The sequence below is a fragment of the Anopheles cruzii genome, chromosome 2 (genome assembly GCF_943734635.1).
Source record: "Anopheles cruzii chromosome 2, idAnoCruzAS_RS32_06, whole genome shotgun sequence".
NCBI classification, from domain to species: domain Eukaryota; kingdom Metazoa; phylum Arthropoda; class Insecta; order Diptera; family Culicidae; genus Anopheles; species Anopheles cruzii.
Genome location: NC_069144.1, coordinates 19380040 through 19400863, shown reverse-complemented (window position 1 = coordinate 19400863; position 20824 = coordinate 19380040). Strand labels below are relative to the sequence as shown.

Sequence of the window (20824 nt, the reverse complement as noted above, 5' to 3'; positions counted from 1 at the left end):
GCCGCCGCTGCACGATGCACTTTTTGTGACCCCCCACCGGCAGGCTGGAAGGAAAACATTGTTCCTCTTATGTTTGGCACCCGGCCCGTGGCCCGTGGCATCGAGTGGCACAGACAGCGTGTCGCGCTCTGCGACTGCCGTGTGCCCCACGAAGGATTGCATCAAAACGGGGAAGGAAGCATAGGCTTTAATGGCCGCACCGTCGTTTAGGTCATGTACCGTGTGTAATGCAATGCTCACAACACGACGGCGACGGCGACGGCGACGTGGAGCGCTCGTCAATGGCGCATTTTAGGCACACAGACCGCATAGCTCGGCAGCATAGAGATCGTGTGGAAAGTCCGCCCGTTGCATGGACCGAAGACTGCACATTAGAAGCAGCAGCAGGAGCAGCGGCAGCAATTTGAATGTGATCACGAGCGAACGCTTCAACATAATAATGCTGCGGCCACCATCCTTCCCGGGGATCGGGATTTCCTTCTCTCTCTCTCTCTCTCTCGCGCGCTCTTTGTTTTTTATTTGTGCGCGAATTCCAGCTTCCAAATCAAAGCCCGCGCTTTTCGTGGAAAACCCCCTTTCGTCGACTCCGTCTCCGAGCGCGTTTTGGGGTAGGTGCGTGTTGAGGGCTCTCCTGACGAAATAGCGATGGGAATTCGAAAGGGAAGTCGACGATCGCGTCGTCATCGAGGGCTGTGGTTTCTATGCAGCCCATGCTTCTCTTGGGTCCCAAATCGTGAGGGAGGCTCGAATGCATCGAAGTAGATCGATTGTCAGTTCGAACACCTCGAATATTGCTCGATTTTGGTTTGAGTATACTCAATTTTATGAGCATTACATAAGGTCTGCAATATTTCACTTGGATTCAACATTTTTCTTGGATTAAACATTTTAAAAAGCAACCAATAACCTAAAAATGGTCCAGCTGCTAGTTCAAATGAAATTGACTAAAGTAATTTATCCAAACTTTAGAAAACGTAAATACCGAGCGAACAAGCGAATCAATAAATATTAGTAGTAACAGCATCGAACATAGATATTTGTTTTATAGCTTCTTTATAGCTCCTTTTTTTTGAATTGTCATTAATCGTTGATAAAAAAATTGAGTTCTAAATTTGGCCGGATATAACAATGTGGCTAAAAATTAAGGAGAACTTTGATTTTGAACATGTTTGTCATTCAAATATGGACAAATGTTTGTATTGCTAACTTGGCTACACTCTCACCAACATCTTTGTCAAAGTAATCTTTACTTTACGGGTTTTTTCTTAAACAAACATAAATTCTTCGTTTTTCATAATTTCTGAAAATGAAACTGCAACGCAGTTCCATTAAATTGTGTGTTCGGAATCAAATTTCTGCTACCAAAAAGGTTGAAAATGCTGCAGAAGATCTTCGGTGAGCAAGCTCCATCGAATACAGCAGTTTATAAATGGTACAAAATGTTTAAAGGAAATCGGGAAATCGTTGAAAACGAGGAATGCCCAGGAAAACCATAAACATAGCTACTAATAAGCTAGACGTCAAAAAAATCAAAGAATTAGTGCTCCAAAATCATAGATTGACAGTCGGAGATATTACTGTTCCTTGTCGGAATATCGAAAGGAGCAGGGGAATCCATTTTGAATGACCGTTTAGACTACATAAAACTGAAATGAAAATTGGTGCCAAAGAAGCCGATGTTTCCGCATTACATTTTCGTGATCCATTTCTCCATAAACTGTGTGATGTAACTTCCGGCTATTGACTAAACTAGCATAGAAGAGATAGATTTCCGTCGTATTTTCCTTAAAGCAACACATCCACCACGTGAGTGTAAAGTGACGCCCGGTTGACCCAAAGAATTCACCCTCGCCGTAAGACGCCGCGTAGTTGAACCGGGATGGCGTGACCCGGCTTAGCGGTGGATGCATATCGAAAAGCATAAATCTGCAAAACAAATTTTTTCTCCACCCGTAGCCGCGGCCCTACAATAGGGTCTGAGCGCCTCGAATTCCTCGCCGCAATCTCGATGATTACCGCCACATACTAAAATGGTGAAAAATATAGCGAGGAAGCGAGTGGCCGGCCGGCCGGCCGGGGTTTATGTGGACCTCCCGCAATGTGCCGACAGCGACCGACCGGACAGGAACAACACCGCGGATAATTAATTACAATGCGCTGCCACTGTTAACAAGATCCTGAGCGCACCCGCGAACCCGAGCACCTACACATACACACAGCTATCTTGTGGTCATCTTGAGCCGCACAAATCTGTCGGTGGGTTCAACAATTCGTTCTATGAGAAAACAACATCCCGAAGCGGTACTAGGGCACTAGGGGCTAGTATATGTCGCAACTCCGGCAGCAGGGCACTCACAGGCCGTGGCTCCTAAATCTCTCGCATCACCGATTGTGATCGTGTGCGGCCTACGTTTCGACGGGTAAACAATTGTCGGCGCGGCTGCGCACGGCAGCACACGGCAGCGCAGTACAACACGTGTCCCAGAACATGTCCAAATCTGATGATCTCTGATTCTTGGCCGGGGGCTTGTGTAACGTCGGTTTCTTGGTGGCCAAGCACTGGCTGTCACCTGCGGCTCAAGTGACCGAGCGCCTCAAGTGCTTCGGACGGCGGGATGCGGACATTCCCGCCGTAGCGGCTTCAAGTAGCGCTCCAGTCAAGGTAACGCTGCTTGGCTCACCCACAACCTGAACTCGGTGCCGGAATCGCGGCGTGCCTTTCTATGGACCTATAAATCCCAGCGCCCGGGCGCCCCTGTTCGCTCGCCATATCTTACCAGACCCAGACCAGCACAAGGGACTCTCGCCCGCCACCCGCCTAGTGCTGGTCCTAGCAAATCGATAAAATAATAAAGGTGAATAAAATTTAAATTACATTCATGACCGTGCTGCACATAGAGTAATCGTTTTTATTACTCACCTCCCGCGGAGCCAGCGGACGTGGTCGTCGCCACCGTGCAACGTTTGACACTTCGTCGTCGTCGTCGTCGTTCAGCTGCAGGACCTGGAGCTGCCTCAGCGGGTGAGCCGGCACCACCTCGATCTAGAAGACCCTCAACCCGCTCAAGGCCAGCGCCGTGTTTGCCGCAGTTTTTGAACCAGATTTAGACCGCGTGGGGACCGCTCCGGGTGCCCTAGAGGCGGTTGAAAATGGACAAATTAAAAGACGGTTGCCACTCGCGAGGGGAATCTCAAGGGTTGGCCGGCCGGCCGGGCGGCCAAACACTTGGGACCATTATTTGCGGGACCGATTCGCAGCTCCGGCGGCACCTGAAGCCGTCGTCGCCGTTGCGTTGTAGGGCCCGCCGAGTCCAACACCATCCTGTCAACCACACTCGTCGCCGCTCGTGCTTCTTTTTTCTGCTTCTTCCTTCTGCTTCTTCAACAACAACAACAGCAACAACATCGACCACGACTTTGCCGGGGCTTGCGCCATCGGTTTTGGGGCCCCCACGGATCCGTCCGCGGCGCGCACCGGGATCGTTTCCTTTCTATTTGCAATTAATTTATGATCCTCTCGCGTTCCGCGCTCTGTCCGCTCCCGTACCTTGCCGGAGCGAACCTTGATTGGAGCACCTCGGCCTGTCCAGCCGGCAAGGTGCCACTTTCTGGTGCCAATTTCTGGTGACCATTTCTCAAGCCGCAAACCCGCCGAAAGGTCTCCCTCGCCGGCGGGACATCTTTGTGCGTTTGCGTATCGGACGCGAGTGTGTGTAGACGCAAGGGATGCTAGCTTTGAGCTCTTTCTCACTCCCACTTTCTCTCTCTCTCTCTGTCTGCCTCTTTTTATCCGGACAAGATGGATACCGTTTTTGTTACGGTCCGCACACACTAAACAGTACCTTTTGCCGTGGGGATCGTGAGTGATTCATGCGGCGTGTAGTAAAAGTGAACGTTACCCCAACGCAACCCGTCGTCCCGGGGGTGCGCTCGCGTCTCTCACGGCTCCTCCTCCTCCAGGAGGCCAGGCGGCGGATGGAGCAGCGGTGGCAATTAAATGTTTTCATTATGGTCGTAAAATAAAGCATAATGGTTTAGTGTACGGAAAATGGTACTTCATCCGCAGTAAAAAGGCAGGGTCGCTGGTCGCCGGACCCGGCCTGGCTGGTGCGGTGTAGTCTACAGGGTGAGTCAAAAAAACTGCAACAAAGTAAAACGCCATATTTTTTTCATTTTTGATTCAATTTTATTGAATGAAAGCAAAAAATGTCGGAAATTTCATAAAATTTTAGAACAAATTAGGTTTGTTCGAATTGGCCACCTTTGGCACGAATTATGGCCTTCAAACGGCCAATGAAACCGTTACACGCTACCCGCAAGTGGCTCTGCAGTATTCTGTCCCATTCTCGGCGAAGCGTTTGCTTGAGGTGATCGAAATTTTGTTATTTTTTAGTTCAAACCTTGCTTTCTAAAATACCCCAGGCACAATAGTCCAACGGATTGGCATCCGGAGATTTTGGTACCCATTGTGCGGTGGAAATTAAGCGAGGAACCTCATTTTTTAACCATTCTTGGGTGGCGCGTGCTGAGTGCGATGGTGCTGAGTCCTGTTGGAATGTCCAAGGTCTGCGAACGAAATGTTTGCGTGTCCTAGGCTCCAATACACTCTTCAGAATATTTTGCGATAATATTCGGCATTTATTTTGACGCCACGGTCGAATAATACGAGCGGATAGCGACCATCGACTGTTATGGCGGCCCACACCCCCACCATGGCCGGCGCTTGAGTTCTGGTGGCCAACCGAAGGTGTAAATTTTCAGCTGACCTCTCTGGCAAGTAAACACGATCATTTTATTTGTTTACAAACTGCTGGATAACGAATGGTTTCTCATCTGAGAAAACCAAATTTGACAGTTCACCACTTGCGGCCAAGCGAAGCAAGTCTTTGGCTCTTTCGAGTGTAACTTTTTTTTGTGCGTCGGTAAGATCTTGCACTTTTTGGAACTTCAATGGCTTTAGTTCAAGCTCATTTTGCAATATTTGCCGAATGGCATACTGCGATATGTTCAGCGCACGAGCCATTTTTCGGCCAGTGCGACACGAATTTCGATGAAGTCGCTTCTTCACTTTTCGAACCATTTCTGGTGATGTTGCTGTTTTTTTTCGTCCTCTTCCTTGACGTCAGGCTACGCTACCAGTATCACTGTAACGAGCGATGGTACGAGACACAAAAGATTTATTAACATTTAAATGCTGGAGGGCTCTAAAGATAGCCACTTGTGGTTTTCCAGTCAAATATAATGAAATCATACTGTTACGGTTGAGTTCCATCACGAATAACTTTTTTTCTGTAAAATTTCCACCAAAATGCTTTTGCACGCTTATAAACAATAAAATGAACTGTCACTGGTATAAATCTGACAGCTGTCGGACGAGAGGTTTAGAAATGACAGCAGTCTGAAGTTTGTTGCAGTTTTTTTGACTCACCCTGTATGGAGCCGACGGAGAAAGGCTCTTCTTTTCGGGGGCAGTCGGAAAAGTGGATAAGTTGCTCGATAAGCGGATCTACGATGGGCGAAACTTCAGGTAGAATCCTACGCTAAGCCCAGTGGGTCAATCAGGTGATGGAAGCGAAATTTCTTAAACAAAAAATTTAAATTTCAATATGATCAAATTTAAAATACCTATTGAACGTCCTAAGAAAAAGATTCAAAATGGATCATTTTGAGCTTTTCGAAGGTCATCAATAGTAAATATCCAGTCTAGCTATTTTTGTGCCATATCAGAAGCAGCATTTGGAATTGCTTTAGAGGATGTTGGAAGCATTTCTAGAACTGTTTTTAGGTGGTGTCCTCTCAATAAAGTGTTTTATGCGATTCCAAAGCAATGTTTTGAGGTTTTGGAGGTTTTAGATTTTTTATAATTTTTAATTATGATTTTTTAAATCAATGTTTGTTTAGACTTAGTTATAAACTTAACCGATAGTAACTTAAAGATAACATCAACTAAACTTAATTATGATGTGGGAAAGGGTTCTTCTAGCTCTTGAAGTAATATGTTATTTTGATCAAAAAGATAACTCGATAACTTCTACCAATCTTCTAATCTTCGAGTTCTCTATCAACATGACCAGAAACGAAAAGGAAAGAAGAAAACAGTGTAAATACAAATAAAAATAAAATGAAAGAAACATAATGAATTCTTCACAAATTAGTATAAATAATCAATAAAAGGAAAGTGATTCATAAAACAAAGATCGAAAGCGAAAAACAGACTGAGTTGAAGCAAACACACCGCGTTACGTCAAAACGGGACCAATAAATAAATAGCGTTATTCCTACAAAACTGACCGCAGAAAACGCAGGCGCAGGCGCAAATGGCCACCCCGTTTGTCTAATCGCTTCAATCTGCAACGGATTTATTATTCAGAACCGATCAAACCGATTCAACGCGTGCGCGCTAATGGTATTGTAATGCTGGAAGACATGGACTAATCCCGCCTTCAATCGGTTCGGCCAAGAGCGTGTGTTTGATGGGCAAGAAAGGACATAAAACCGTCCCCGTTAGCCGACGGAGCGACGGAACAGCCCCGGTTTCCGGTTTTATTACTCTCGCTGCACCCCATGTACTACACGGTACCGGGGTTGGCACGTTTTCTAATGTGCAGAAATCGATTGGCTCACCTTAAAGTTTCCCATTTTTATTGACCACAGTGCGCGGTGCGCGGACAGTGCCGACGTCCCGGCGCCAGGTGAGAAACGCCATTGGTTACCGCATTAACATCGGCATTTTATGGACAAATTATGTGGTACATTCTGCGCGCAAATACTAGCCACGGCCAACGCCATGGTGTTCGCCGTGCGCACCAGTTCCAGTTCCTGTTCTGCAATCGTTCCGCCCGTGGTTCGGGTCGTACGGGTCGAAAATTAAACTTCATTTTCAAATTAGCCTTCGAACGATACTTTACAACACCAACACCTCTTGCTGTCCCAGGGCAGACACACGCGACACAAGCCAGTTAAGTCCGGCGCAATGGAGCGATTTAGATAAACCATTCAACGCACCCCCTTACGGATATCTCCGGACCAAGCCGCCGAGGTTCTGGCGGGTTCTGATAGAACGAGCGTCCGAGATCCATAAAGCGTCTGTTGTAACTGAACTTGTCAGTTATCGGCGTTGTAAAATGCGGACCCGACGTGTCAGGCGTAATCTCGCCGCAAAGCCAATTACGGCGAGCGTGTAATAAACGACGCTAATGGTCAATCCGATCGGATCGAGGATCCACTTGGGGGGGGACAATATTTTGAGCAGACACAATGCGCTCGTCCGGAGCTTGGTCGCAATGGCATTTTAAAATTCTAATTACCGTCTGCTAAATTCACTCGAAAAGTTACACGAGAAGGATCAGGATTACGAAACACGGCGATACCCACGATGGCACCGTATCTGTCAAAGTGTCCACAAATGGTACGAAAGCACCCCGGCTGGAGTCCGGATGATTGAGCTAGGAAAGAAAGTGAGCTGGCCCGCTGGGCATACATTTCAATCGGTTTGGCCCACTCAATTACTCAAATCCCGTGCCACGGGAACCTCGCGTCCTTCTGCGGCGGCCCGGATTAAGATTGATCGATTGATCGCATAGGGTTGGTTCACATGTGGTGGCGGCCGTTGTCATTTGCAGATCGTTTCCCACGGCGGGCCACAGTGCCGAGCCCAGCTCCTTTTTTACGATTCCGTTTTTTTCGCAGGCTCTCAAGGGGCTCCGGGAGCTACAAAAACGAGTGCAAATAAATTTCATGCTCATGAATTTTTCAATGCCTTCCCCGGGAAGGTGCTCTGGGTGCACACGTAACGAGACACACGGTGAATGGTACACGCTGGCTTCAGTCCGCAGACTCGGCGAAGGTCGCCCTAGGGTCTTATTTATACAAAGCGACGCGAGAAGTCAGCTTTCCCGTAGGACCGACCGACTTCCGGTAGCCCATCCCGATCGGTCAAACTGGAGCAACGGCTCAGGAGTAGGAGTTTCAATGCCGAAGAGACTTTCGGACGCGGATTGAATCGTTTCCGTTAAGGAGCAGCACTCACGGACGCTCCGATACACATCTGGTGGTCCCCGAATGTTGCACTCGAGCCGGCGGCCGGGTGCCTAAATATGGAGATACCGCAAAGAACCGAAGCCGCCCTCCTTCAAGCCTGTTCTTGCCGCGAGTCGGCAAGAAGGCCAGAGAGGGAACTGCGATACCGATCGCAGCCGCAGCCGGCACCGGCAGAAGTGGATCAAACTCTACTTGACCTAAAGCCCAAGCCTGCGGAGCCCCAAAAATAGTGCGACGTTTCTTTTCGTCGTACGATTGAAGACAATAGACGTACCGCTGGCTCTTGGGCCAGCTTGGGCCGATCTCCCGCTACTAGATCGTCGATTGCGTCGTCGGAACAGGGTCACCGAAAGCGAACGCGATCGCGCAGATCGATCAACGGCGCGGCATGGTAAATGAAAGTAAAAATGAAGGAGCAGTGCTTGAAACACGGGCAGTGCTTCAGTTCATGTGACTTTCAGTTGTCCACATACTAGTTATAGTGTCTACAGTAGGGTAGTCGGTAAAAAACACACCGTTACAGAAAGTAATAGAGATAAGCATTGTCTCCTGCAATTACCAGATAAGAAGAGGAATCACTTATCATAACAGAGGTCCTAAGAAGAAGCAGAATTCAAGATCTTGCTCATAGAGAATTGCTTCGCTTTGGCTGTGTGTTTCCCAAGAGTTACTGGCGGCCCAGTAACACTAATGCAAACTTATCCGATAACTATCCCAGGGTGCTTAACTTATGACTTAATTAGACTAAACCGTCCATTAATAGTCTCGGCCGACAAACGGCGGCCGATCGGCAAGTACACGCGCAAAAGTGAGGTTAAGATGAAAAATGGCATCCGATGGGGCATAACCTAAACAACGACACACTCTCGACGCACGCTTGCCGTACATCACCTGTGCGGGAATGTTCAGAAACTGACATTTAATTCCATGTATGCACCTTCATCTCCGGTCAGTCGGCAGCTCCATTAGAAGCGATACGGAATAGCCCAATAAACCCGACGGTGGTGGTGGTGAACCAGTTTTACGGCACCGGCACCGATAAACGGATTTGCGGCGGCACCTGGGCTGTCGGCCCTGCGCTCTGACGCGGCTCTGCTCTGTGCCGAGCTAAGCCGCGCGCGGATCATCAGATGCCAGCAAATCGGCGTGGATAGGGCAAAACATATCATTTTACATTTTAATTAATTCATTACGCTGACTAATGAGAGTGGCATTGCTCATGTTCGCAAATCCATTCGCGGGCCCCCGATGTCCCGATCTCGAGTGGCTCGGGCACGGTCGCCCCACCGTCGGCACTATCGCTTGCGTCTCAGATCGCGTCCGACCTGGCCTAGTCCGCCGGGATTCGCACGCAAATTTGCGCCCCGTTTACAGCTACGGCAGACGAACCCTCGGCGTCGGGGAGAAAGTAAGCAAACGTTTATCGGAACACCCAAAGCACCCGTTGGGCCGCCGTCTGGTAGTCCGGGGGAACCCCCGTACTCCGGAGGGGCCCGCAGATAAAGTGATCCGACGTGACTGACGACACCATTCAGCGGTGGTGACATTCACTTGCGCGGTCCGGGCGCACGCACGAGGCGCCCCCAGTTAAGCGGCTTGTGGCGAATCCCACGTCCCCACGGGGATATCGGTTTCAGTCCCGGTCACAAATGTACGCTTATAAATCTTTGCGCCATCGTGGCGCTTCACGTGCTCTCCGATTGAGCTGCGGGGCCGGGAGTCCACGCGGCCGTTTGCTTTTACTTTTATTCCTTCGCTCCGGATTCCGGATTAACCTGGCGACCGTCGGGAGAGGTTCGTGTGTAGGGCGCCGTAATTTGTAGCCGCACAGATAAGCCGCGCCTTCCAAAAGGCTCAATTATGTCAGCGCATCGGCGCCCGGCCCGGTGCTGACGTGCTTCGCGTGCTGACGAGTTTTGATAGACATTCATAATTTTAATAGGTCTCTGATTTAAAAAGGTACGCTATTTAAACGATTAAAATAAAAATAAGGGCATAAGATCTCCCGAAACTCTCGATATATGAACTCCGTGTTTAGTTCGCTGGCCAATCTTGCAGTTGCTACGATCAAGGTCAGCACTAGTCGAGACTAGCATAACCTATGACAGAAGGTCCTGAGTATTTTTACTTCAATAATAAAGCATGCCTTTTTCTCAAATTGTCAAGTTCTATTGCTAAGTTCTTAATTTTGGTTCCATATTTGTTTATTCAATTTAAGAATGGTCCAAGTTTTGTACTGACCAGAAAACACCAATCATTTTATGTTGACGGCTTGAAGATTTTCATGAATATAGACAAAAACGCGAATTTCTTTCAGCAAGTCTAATGCTCCGATTACTTTCGACTACGGCTTACGTCATGAATGGATTGTTGTTCATTCACGCGTTGTTGAATCGTCAGAATAGTTGGTTCAGAAAAAGTTCCCTGGAGTTGTCATCCACGGGCTATTCCAAGCTAGGGCCGCAGCGTCGATTGACTCTCCATTCCTGTTATCCTTAATAGCAAGCCAAGGACAGACGCTGTGATAAAGTTGCCATTTCGCCGGACAGTCTATTTGACCCAATAATTGCGATTTGAGTTTGAGCAGCAATGCGCAACTGTCCCTGAGTTAAATTTTTGAATTATGCTTCTCATTATGTTTTATTAGGGCAACTTATTATAGTGTTTATAATTATTAAATGCATTAATTGATGTCGACGTATTTAAAAGATCTGAAATGACTTAAATGAGAATCTTTTCGTTTCCAGATACACCTTTAATCTCTGTTAATTTCAATACAATTTTCACCGCTAAAATATGAATAATGGATTAATTTGAAGAACTTTCAATTGTCTGTAGAACTCGATACTCGAATAATTTATCTCGACTTTGCTGCTTAACCGGTATATCTCGATGGTGCACTATACAAATGCAGTTCTGTCCATCCTCGACGATGGTTCAACCTTAAGATCCTGATCGTTTTTCAATTCTTCTGATCGTTATGAGGACGGGCCCTGTCAAACAGTCCCGTGAGCCCGTGAGGTCCCGTTCCACCGTTGATAATCGCAGAGGATCATCAACGGCGCTCCTGTCAAAATGTAGCGTCTCCAACGCGTCTCTCGTCTCCCGGACAATAGCCCGAAGAAAGCCCACCGAAATTTGCTAACCACGTGCATTGCCGTGCCGCCCGGATCCTGCGATTAGCGACGCCCCGGAGCGACGACCTTCGCGACTTCGCACGCAACGTCCCCGTTGGAGTCTCCGCAATTTGAAAAACAAGCAATCATCATCGGGCGAAGCCCCGGATTCTCTACCTCCCGGGGTCTACAGGCACAGGTTGCGGTAAAATTACAGACCCGCCAACCCGCTGACCCGCCGGGGTTGGAATCGAACGTTTTCCTAGTCGCGCTGTCGTCTCGCTCCCTGTAATTTCCTGGGGCCGGTACGTCGGACCGAGGGTGTCAAAATGGCTTTCAATTTCTGTACTGTTGGTTGTTTCTTTTTTTTGCGCCACATCAAACGACCCGATGAACCGCGAAAATCTTCGCCCATTACTCCACCGAGGGTTGCCGCAGCTTTTGCACATATTTGTGTCTCGGCCCTCTCTGGATGGATGGGGACGGATTGGTGGTCCGCCGAGAGACCGCCCGAAGCGAAGCCCACCGGCCGCCGGGGCCGCAAAACAAACTACGCGCCCCATGGCAGCCAATTTGAGTGATTTCAATTAGACCTCCAAAGTGCCGCGTGTGAGGCGGTACCTTCTCCTCCTGCAGGCAATGCGTACCAGACGAGGCGGCCGCCTGGCTCGTCGTGGACCCCTAGACGAGCCCAAAAACAGGTGTGTAATTTATTGCCGCCACCAAATTTGGTCGCCCCTTTCGAGCGGGGCTCAGCGGAGCGGTGGGTGGGAGCGATTTTTTCCTTCAGCCTCCCGCGCCTGGCACTGCGTTTGGGTGTTACACCCACCACTGAGGGCACCGAGGGCGGCACTGAGGCGACCGAAAGATCGACAGAGATCGACATTCCCTGATCTAACGTCAATCGGTGTCTCTGACATTATTTCACGAATCCCCTAGCTCAATCCTACCTAATACCCTTCGAATGCGTTGGCGAACTGAGCCTCTACGAGCATCGCTTTCTTCATTTAATTTCGAAACGATCTTTCAAACGAATTGGTCACTGCGCTTTAATAATGTGTTTAGTTATTCTAATTTAAACGCTTAAATTTTCTCATCCTTTTATCACTCATCTTATCATTTTATCACTTCACATTTAAATGAGGATCTCTTTTGCTTCGTGTTGATTTAATCTTGAACGACTTGTGTTGCCTTTACACGTTCTTTTCTATTTTGCCGAGAGCTTTTTCGGCTTGATTTACCCATTTTTTAGTTTCCTCTTTAGAGCTTAACGTCAGCTGCATTAAGTAACCCGATGCCAATGGACTTTGACTCATAAAAAAATTATATCTTCAAGTTTGGCTAGGCTGGGCGTAAAAACGAATAAGGTACCCAGCCAGTCTGCCAGCTTGACTTCTCCGGTTTTACCTGCGGGACGGACCTGAAAATTGGCTCGAATTTGAAATATTCCCCCAAAATCAGCGCTCCAGTCGGTCACCCTACCCGCGCTGAACGCAGAGTGAAAATCTATCGAACTTTCGAAAAACGGAACGATGATCAATCATTTCAGCGGTCCCTGGTGCCGGCGGTAGTTACCGGCTGTGGCCAAAGAGGTCTAATTTAGTGGGGTTTTTTTTTGGCTCCACCTCCCGCACACGAGCCCGTCGAAAGTGAGATTCCCTTTTGACGAGCACTTGTTGGGCCGGAGAAAAGTACAGTCCCCCTTTTCGGGGGGGGAGAGGCCGAGAGGTCAAATTATACACCCTGGCGGAGGTGGTGCGTTTCGGGGGCGAAAACGCATCCCCATCGTGGGCAGTGCAGGGCTCGATGAAAATCGTTCAATTAATGTGCGTTTTTCATGCCTTTCCGGTGGCGTTTTATTTCTAAGATGATGGAACCTCGCGTGGGTTTGGCTCGTGTTTTTTTGTGTGTGGTTTGTTTACTCTTTGACCTTTGCTTTGGTCACATTTCTCTGTTAGTTTTCTACATTTCCAGTGTGTTACTGTTGCTCGGTTATTATTCTGCCTATTTCACAAACTTTTTAATGTCTATTTTGAAATTGTATTCTTTTTTCTTTTATTAATCAAGGAATCCTCTTAAATGTTTTATCTCATTTTCATATTGGGCATTCCATTTGTGTATTGAATGTTGCTCAGTTTTCTAGGCTTGTTCCTTGATTGATTGGGGGAGATCGATTGAATGCTTCCAATTTATTGTTGTTTATCTGGAGTTTCTTATTTAAAAATAAATAGTTGTTTAATTTGAGTTGTGTTTGTGTTTTTTGAGAAGCGGTTTTGAAATCTTGAACAATTGTTTTAGTTAAAAGCTATGCCGGAAGAGTGTTACTTGACTTTCCCAGGATTTTCCAAAGCTCTTCGTTTGATTCTGAACACAGTTTAAATGATTGCTAACGGCAGCTAAGCACCTTGTACCCGAACGCTGTTCTTTTCCGCTTCGATCCCAACCCTCGTGGTAGCACCCTCTACCGATACCCTTTTCCAGATAAAACACTATAGGCAGGTTGTGTGGTGTGCATTGGCTAGGGTTTGATCCACGACGGCACCGGACCCGGAGCCGCACCTCCGATTCTATCGTCCGGCACGATCCGGCACGTTGTCCCCGTGCTGGGAGTTCCCTTCCGGGGCCGCCCAACTCAGCCGCGCTTTCTTCGACATTGGCAATAAAAACATTCAAATATGCATGCATTACAAATGTCTCCGACAGCGAAACAACGGCCCAGAAACAAACACACAGGAGGCCCCCACTGTGGGGAGATAAAGGTGATAAAATGTTACATTGGTACTTTCTTGCCCGGGGTCCGCCCGCGGCCACGGCGGCGAAACCGTCGTGACCTGTCGTGCCCATCAACCGCAACACCAACCGCCGCCACCGGGAGCCGTGTTGGGCCGCGTGTTTTTTCCTGCAGCCCCGCACTGCTACTTCTCCAATCATCATCATCATCATCATCGGCATTCCGGGCGAAAAGTCGAAAGGTGGGCATGCATTGGGTGGAAATCTTCCCAAGACTGTCGAGCCCGGCCCGGTGACGTTCGGTTGAAGATCTGGCCACTGAGATCTCGGTGTCACGTCACGACGACGACGACGACGGCGGCCACAGCGGAGTAAGAACACCCATTCTCCCATTGCTCGACGACGAAAAACGTAGCCAACGGCAACTGTCGATAGGAAGCACAAAAAGGCGGTTCCAGGCGAAGGCGGCAAGGCGGCGGCAGAGGGTTCAATTTATACGCCCGCCCTATGCCTGCATCCGGGTGGTGCAGCGACTCGTGCACGTCCCTGTGACCGTATGGTTTTTCCGTTAGTTTCGCTGCTGGTGCTCCTCCTTGTCGTCGGTCATGTTCAAACCCATCCCATCGTGGATGAGAATGAACTGTGTTGGAACAAACCTGTTCCATTTGTTGCCGTTTGTGGGGAAAACAGAAGAAAAAGTTCATAAAATAAGCAAATACAACAAAACCAACATAAACGTGAAGATAATAACGCGAATAAATATATGAAAAGATTATTAACATACCAAACAATCGAAAGAATCAGAATATGATGAAAACGACATGAATGAAACCAGTAACAGAAACAAAGTATTTGTTTGATAATATTGAAGCGAAAGCAAAGCAAATAATGAAAACGAAACTAGTTAACACAAGACCTGATGAGGGATACAACGCTTTAGTCGCTTGAGTATCTGAAAATTAAAATGGTGAATGGTAAAAAAATAATGTTTAAAAATCACGATGATCCTGCCTGGTTGATTGATCATTACAAAAATACTCAGATTTCACAGGTTTGCACTTGTCCTTTGTCATCTGCCTTCGGTCCACAGTAGCTGGAGCTGGACCGTTCGATATACGCGAACCGATTTTTCAAACCGCCCGACCCAAACACATTTCAATCAGATTTGCATAATATTATTGTTTCGCGATTTGAATAATGAAAATGTATGCCTGTCGCGATCGATCGGGCGAGCGAACCCCAGCCCGTTGGACTCTGTGACTTCAAGACCTCTCCACTGCTTGGCTCGAGGCTCAACTTCTTCAACTCTCGTTTGGCTATCTCATCCATTTCTGGTCCGCGACATGATCAAGGGTGCCCTTTTCCGTGCGACGATCTCCACTCCGCGTGCAGACCTTCACGGCGCACAGGCTTCGTGTTTTCTGCGCCACAGACGCAGAGCCCATCGTACAGAGCGCCGATCTCTAATCCCAACTGGGCGCAGCGCAGCGAAGAAAGACAAATAATCTATGCACCGGCGTGCATCGCGTACTTGAAGCTGGCGGGAACAATGATGAAAATGAGGCGTACCTGTCACCGGTACCAGCGGCGCCGCTCCTCTCTGTGGTCCGGAAGCAGCTCCACGGAGCTCCACTCCACATGAGATATTGGATTGGACGGTCGACGGCTGGCTGCTGAGGGTTTCGCTTCTTCCCTCGGTCTGGGATCTCTGACGGCGAGACTAACGGGGACACGAATATTTTATGCGCTACCGCGCGATCGGTGCCGACTGATACAGGAAGTTTTTCCTGGGACCGCACCTGCATGGAAGCTGCATAGGAGCTGACACAAGGGCCGCTTCGCACGGGCTCCAGGAAAGAAAAGCTCCAGAGAGCCACCGCAAGCTGAGCGGAGATCACGGGCGGATTGCAAATATCCTTCCTTCGGCGAATCCGCTGGCCCCTGGCCGGTTAACACTTTCACAGCCACGGCCAGCAGATGTGGGCAGAGTTTCTTCAATTATCTCGCCACGCAGCGCGCTCCAAGATAGATCTCGGTGACCGTGCTTTGCTTTGTGTTGATGTCGTCCATTATTGCTGTCCAGTTAGAAACAATTTTATGGTCCACTCGGTGGCGGCGGCGACGACGGCTGCATATCCGGATGGGGACCCCCGCGCGATCGTATCGCGTGCAAGAGTATCCGCTCGTGCCTGCCATATAAAGCACCACTTTGGGCCGTGGACCTGCTCCTGGTCCAGCAAGACCACCGCCGCGCGGAAAAAACGCGCTCGTGTGGACACCGTGGAGGAAGCAATTGTGGATCGACGGATTGATTCAATCTCGTCGGTTCGGCCGACGAAAGTACTCCGACCACCTCCGCGTGCCGCGGACCGTGGAGGGCTTTTAGTACAAAATCGAAGTCTTTTACAACCAACGCCGGCTCGGGGTCCAATACGGGGGGCCCGCTCGAACTATTTTACGCAATAATGCGTGCACGGATACAAATTTATGAACCCATTGGCCGGGGATGCCAGAAGGGCCTGACCGTGCGCCGGTCTCGTCACGTTCGCGGGTGCTCTTATGAGGCGCTACGAGGAGCCGCCATGGCAGAGACACATTTAGCACACCCCCCAAAAAAAAACAACCGTCCACCCCAAGCACGTTCTTTCTTCCGTACAAAGTTGTGTTGCCCGATGCCCCGTTAGATCACGGCGAGCGCCATTAGTTAGCCGAGAACAGTTTTATTGGAGAAACTCATGTTCGTACATTAACCGTGCACCGTAAAGCTGTTATTTCGACAGCATACCATCCGTTTGATGTATTCAGGTATGCTTTCTTGGCACTGGTGTGCCAAGGTTTTGGAAAGTGGACCTCCGCCATAATTCTTTATGAACTAGGTCTACTGACCAGCTCTATCCATTGATTGAACGGCCTGGGGTAGCTTTATGGAACAGTAAATACTGCAGCAACTTCATTGTTGAAAAATAAACATTGAAAAAAAAATCAATCCTCCCCGACGGGGAATCGAACCCCGGTCTCCCGCGTGACAGGCGGGGATACTTACCACTATACTATCGAGGATGTTGATTACAGTTGATCTAAAATTACGCCGGCTGCGCAGCATCACACGGCCTTGCTGAAAAACAATGAAACAGAATTGATTTGAACACTTTTTAGCGACTTAATTTAGCAGCATACGATGCCAGGTCAGAGAAGAACCCAGCCAGAATGCTAAAAGGCAAAAATCGCACCTCGGTATCGACTGTTTGAGAAAATTGCTTAAAAAATAGTTCAGCTTGTAATGAGACCAATTTATTCACGTTTTTACATTCGGGTATAACTAACGAACCTCGACATTAGCTTTAAAACACTTAATAATCAATAATTTCAAGTTAAACATAACATACCACTACAGTTCACAAACAAAGAGGTCGTATTTTGTTGCACAACAAACGCCCATCAATACATCAAGAAACAAAATAGTATTTCGTTCTCCACGACGGGGAATCGAACCCCGGTCTCCCGCGTGACAGGCGGGGATACTGACCACTATACTATCGAGGAAGTTGATTAAAGCTGATCTAAAATTACGCTGGCTGCGCAGCATCACACGGCCACGGATTTAGTAGCACACGATCCTATGCCAGAGAAGAATCACAGCCAGATTACAAAAAGGCACAAATCGCACCTCCGTATCAAGTATTTTGCATCAGGAGCACTTCTTGATTTCTAGTCACTTACAACCACGCTTTTCACGCTGATAAATCTCCCAAGGATGCTACAAGACTGAATTTTACAGATACTCTATTTGCTACATATAGTTACTGTTACAAAAATAAAAACAATTTTCTGTAAGATAATTGTTTAAATAATGTAAGAAGTGAAGAACCGAAGAACCAGAAGAGTGAGAACAGAATACATACATTTCAACATTGTTAAGGTTTTCGCATAAACAAAAATCTAATTCGCCTAGCCTGAACTAACGAAGTAGTAACTGAACTAACTGAAAATGTTCTAGCTGGCTCGTTTTCTTAAACATCGTGTAAAATGACGCATGAAGTGGTTGTGTAGCTCACTTACATCTGGCCGTTACCATCAATGCTGAAAGATAAAGACAATCTTAAAACTATAAAGAATGAATTGAATTGGGCAAGCCAAGTATGAATTGGCTTAACATGGGAAGAAAATTATCCTCCAATTAGATGTGATTATTCAACAAAAGTACGAAATCAGCTCCTCCACTACCCGACCTTGAAAGCAATCGCTTATTGCAATATTTATTTTAAAAAATCATAAAAATAAGTAAATTTCGATTGAGATAGTTGCTCTTCTTCCATTACTTAAAGCTCGTTGGTCGTGAACGGGAGTAAATCTTTCGATTGTCTGTTCAAATCGCTTTAGCAGGAGGTTCCTCCTATCGCCACTCAAAAAAAAAAAAAGGAGATGCGGCATCCCCCCTCTCGGCGCCCTCCCCGACGGGGAATCGAACCCCGGTCTCCCGCGTGACAGGCGGGGATACTGACCACTATACTATCGAGGACCTTAAATTAAATTAATTATCATTGCACCGGACACCGCACCATTTATCATTATCACTTATCTCGCGAAAATGGCCAATCCTCAAAGTGTCCCCGTCCCGACGCGACGAGGCAACGAAAGCAAAAGTCTCTCCGCGCGGGCTCATCTCCGTGGTGGTTGAATTTGCATATTCCGTGTCATCCGAGCCAAGATTTCCTTTCCCAAAAATTGCCCCCCATTACAACGGGCGCGCGCGCGCGCACTCAAGCACCGGCCTTTCTCTCGAGCGCGCAGCATAAATTGCGCGCGCATCATTCCGTTTATGTTTCGTCCGCACGGGCGAGTTTCGTCTTCGCAGTGGTAATCACGTGTGCGCGCCCGTTCAGACCTCACTTAACGGGCTCTCTCGGGATCGGTTGAGCGTTAATTCGAAATCGATCGTTAATCGATTGGCTGGCAGAATACCTTCGCCGAAGCATAAATATGCTCGACCTGCAGCGCACCGGCGGTGACAATCAAACCCCTCTTGTCCCGCGTTAGGTTTTTTGCTGTGGCCGATTTCGAGGCTTTAGTATCCTTTCCAAAAACAACCCGCAACCTCGAAAGGCTTGCCGCAGCTGCCGTGTATGACCTCCGGGACGGGGGGGCCATCGGATTTTATTTTATCGCCTCTATCATTGCGCCCATTGCGCGCGGTCGCCGCGTGTAAGTTATGGCCACTCAGGGGTTCGTTGTGCCGAAAAGAAAAAATCCCGCAAATCGCACTCGAGTGGCCCATCACCCGATAAGCTTTGGGCTGTCGCTGATCGGCGCTTCATGAGCATTCCCGCGGGTTGTCGACGGCTCGGGCCGGGATCTTCGCGGTTCGCACTTTGATTATTATGGCCGCTATTAGGCCGGGTCGGCAACCCTCCCCGTGCAACCGCAAAATGGAAATGGCCAGCCCGAGAGAGAGACAGTGAGGTCAAACGACGCTTTACTTATCGGCGAAAGAATCGGCGGTGAGCGGCAGCCAGAATTGCGCGGCTTTCAAGCACTGCACTTTGCTTATGCTCGGGCCGCGTATTAGCATAAGCCCGCCGCACCTTAAAAGGCAAATGTCCGAACGCAGTTTCATCCATGGGCGGATCAGAAAGTGGATCACGAAACCTCTTCACTGCCATCACGCCACAGACTACAGAATTACTATTTTAAGTTCGACTTCAAACCCAATCAGTACTTTATCGTAAAAGAAAAGCACTCGTAACTATCGTTTAAGGCTTGTATTAAAATGAAAGGCTAATATTACTCTCTCGGAACGTTCGTTGTAAAGAGTACCTCGCGCAGCTTAAATCTCATTTGCGGTGGCACGATGTTCCAATTATACTTCTTTAGCACCGTAAAAGATTCTTATAAGCTTAAAAGGTTAATTTCTCACACTGGGGACTACATGGGGATTTTCAAAATCGCCTATGTTCGCAAATTGTCTGCAGGAGCAGGATGAAATAAACGGTAATCCACGATTAAGATCAACGGGGATTTAAACTGGTGCGCGCATTGCAATTACTCTGGGCACCTCGGCATAAAAGGGTAAGGTCGTACCGGTCGGTCAATAAGTGGCCAATAAAGCTCACCTCTCTGGTGGCCCCATATCAACCACATCGTACCGGTGTCGGATCCATCGGAACCGTGCACGGTGATCGTGAAAATAATTCAGCCAACCCAGTACCGTGGCGGTTGACAGAAAGTGTGCTCCATATTTTATTGATGTTATAAAAAATTTACAACAATTCTACCAAGCGGGCCGGTCGCGGCGGCGGGTCGCCGTGTTTAAACGCACATTACGGGCCGAATACGGGTGACTTCCACATGATGTGATTTAGATAAAACTTTATGGAACCAACGTCCTCGGTAACTGTTAAGCGTCTTTCGACACTTTCGGAAAGGTACACGCCACCCGCCCGGTGGCCGTGCAAAACACTTTTCGGTGCCGTAAAACAGATCGATCGTATAAAATCGGCTAGGCTAGGAGTTCAATAAGAATACACAAATTGCAACTGCACACATTTATCGATTTTTTCCCTCCATTCCCTCCGTTGCAGATCTGAGGTCCACCGCCATACGAATCCGTAGCGGGCTGCTGAAGCGTCCTCCGCCGCCACTCATCTCAGCACCACACCTGCTAGCGTTAAGGCACAAAACAGAAGACTTGTAAGTATTACCTCGGCCTTACTCGTACCTAAAATCCTGTAAATCGTCGATCGAATCGTTGGTCGATCCTGTAAATCCTAAAAGCAACAAAAGAGAGCGTTAATTAGAAATGTTGAACAGTTCATTGTTTCTTCATTTTTCTCCTTTTGCTGCAAATAGTACATGCAGATCTACTTAGTTATTATTTCGTTGGGCAATAAGGCCTTAATAAAAAGGTTCGGCCATCGATTGTCACTATGACATTGCAATGA

General features: G+C 48.1%; 1 protein-coding gene and 3 non-coding genes across 4 annotated transcripts in view; 1 reads left to right on the top strand and 3 right to left on the bottom strand.

The window, feature by feature from the left end:
- Positions 1 to 20824, top strand: part of LOC128278610 (Krueppel-like factor luna) — a 38861-nt gene that overhangs the window by 16215 nt on the left and 1822 nt on the right. Inside the window, exon 3 of the mRNA XM_053017341.1 lies at positions 20465 to 20573. Within this exon, the coding sequence (XP_052873301.1) occupies positions 20465 to 20573 (109 nt within the window). The remainder of the gene's footprint in view (positions 1 to 20464; positions 20574 to 20824) is intronic.
- Trnad-guc (transfer RNA aspartic acid (anticodon GUC)) lies at positions 16875 to 16946 on the bottom strand. Its single transcript has one exon. It is a non-coding gene; the product is annotated as a tRNA-Asp (tRNA).
- Trnad-guc (transfer RNA aspartic acid (anticodon GUC)) lies at positions 17358 to 17429 on the bottom strand. The gene has a single exon. It is a non-coding gene; the product is annotated as a tRNA-Asp (tRNA).
- Trnad-guc (transfer RNA aspartic acid (anticodon GUC)) lies at positions 18334 to 18405 on the bottom strand. Its single transcript has one exon. It is a non-coding gene; the product is annotated as a tRNA-Asp (tRNA).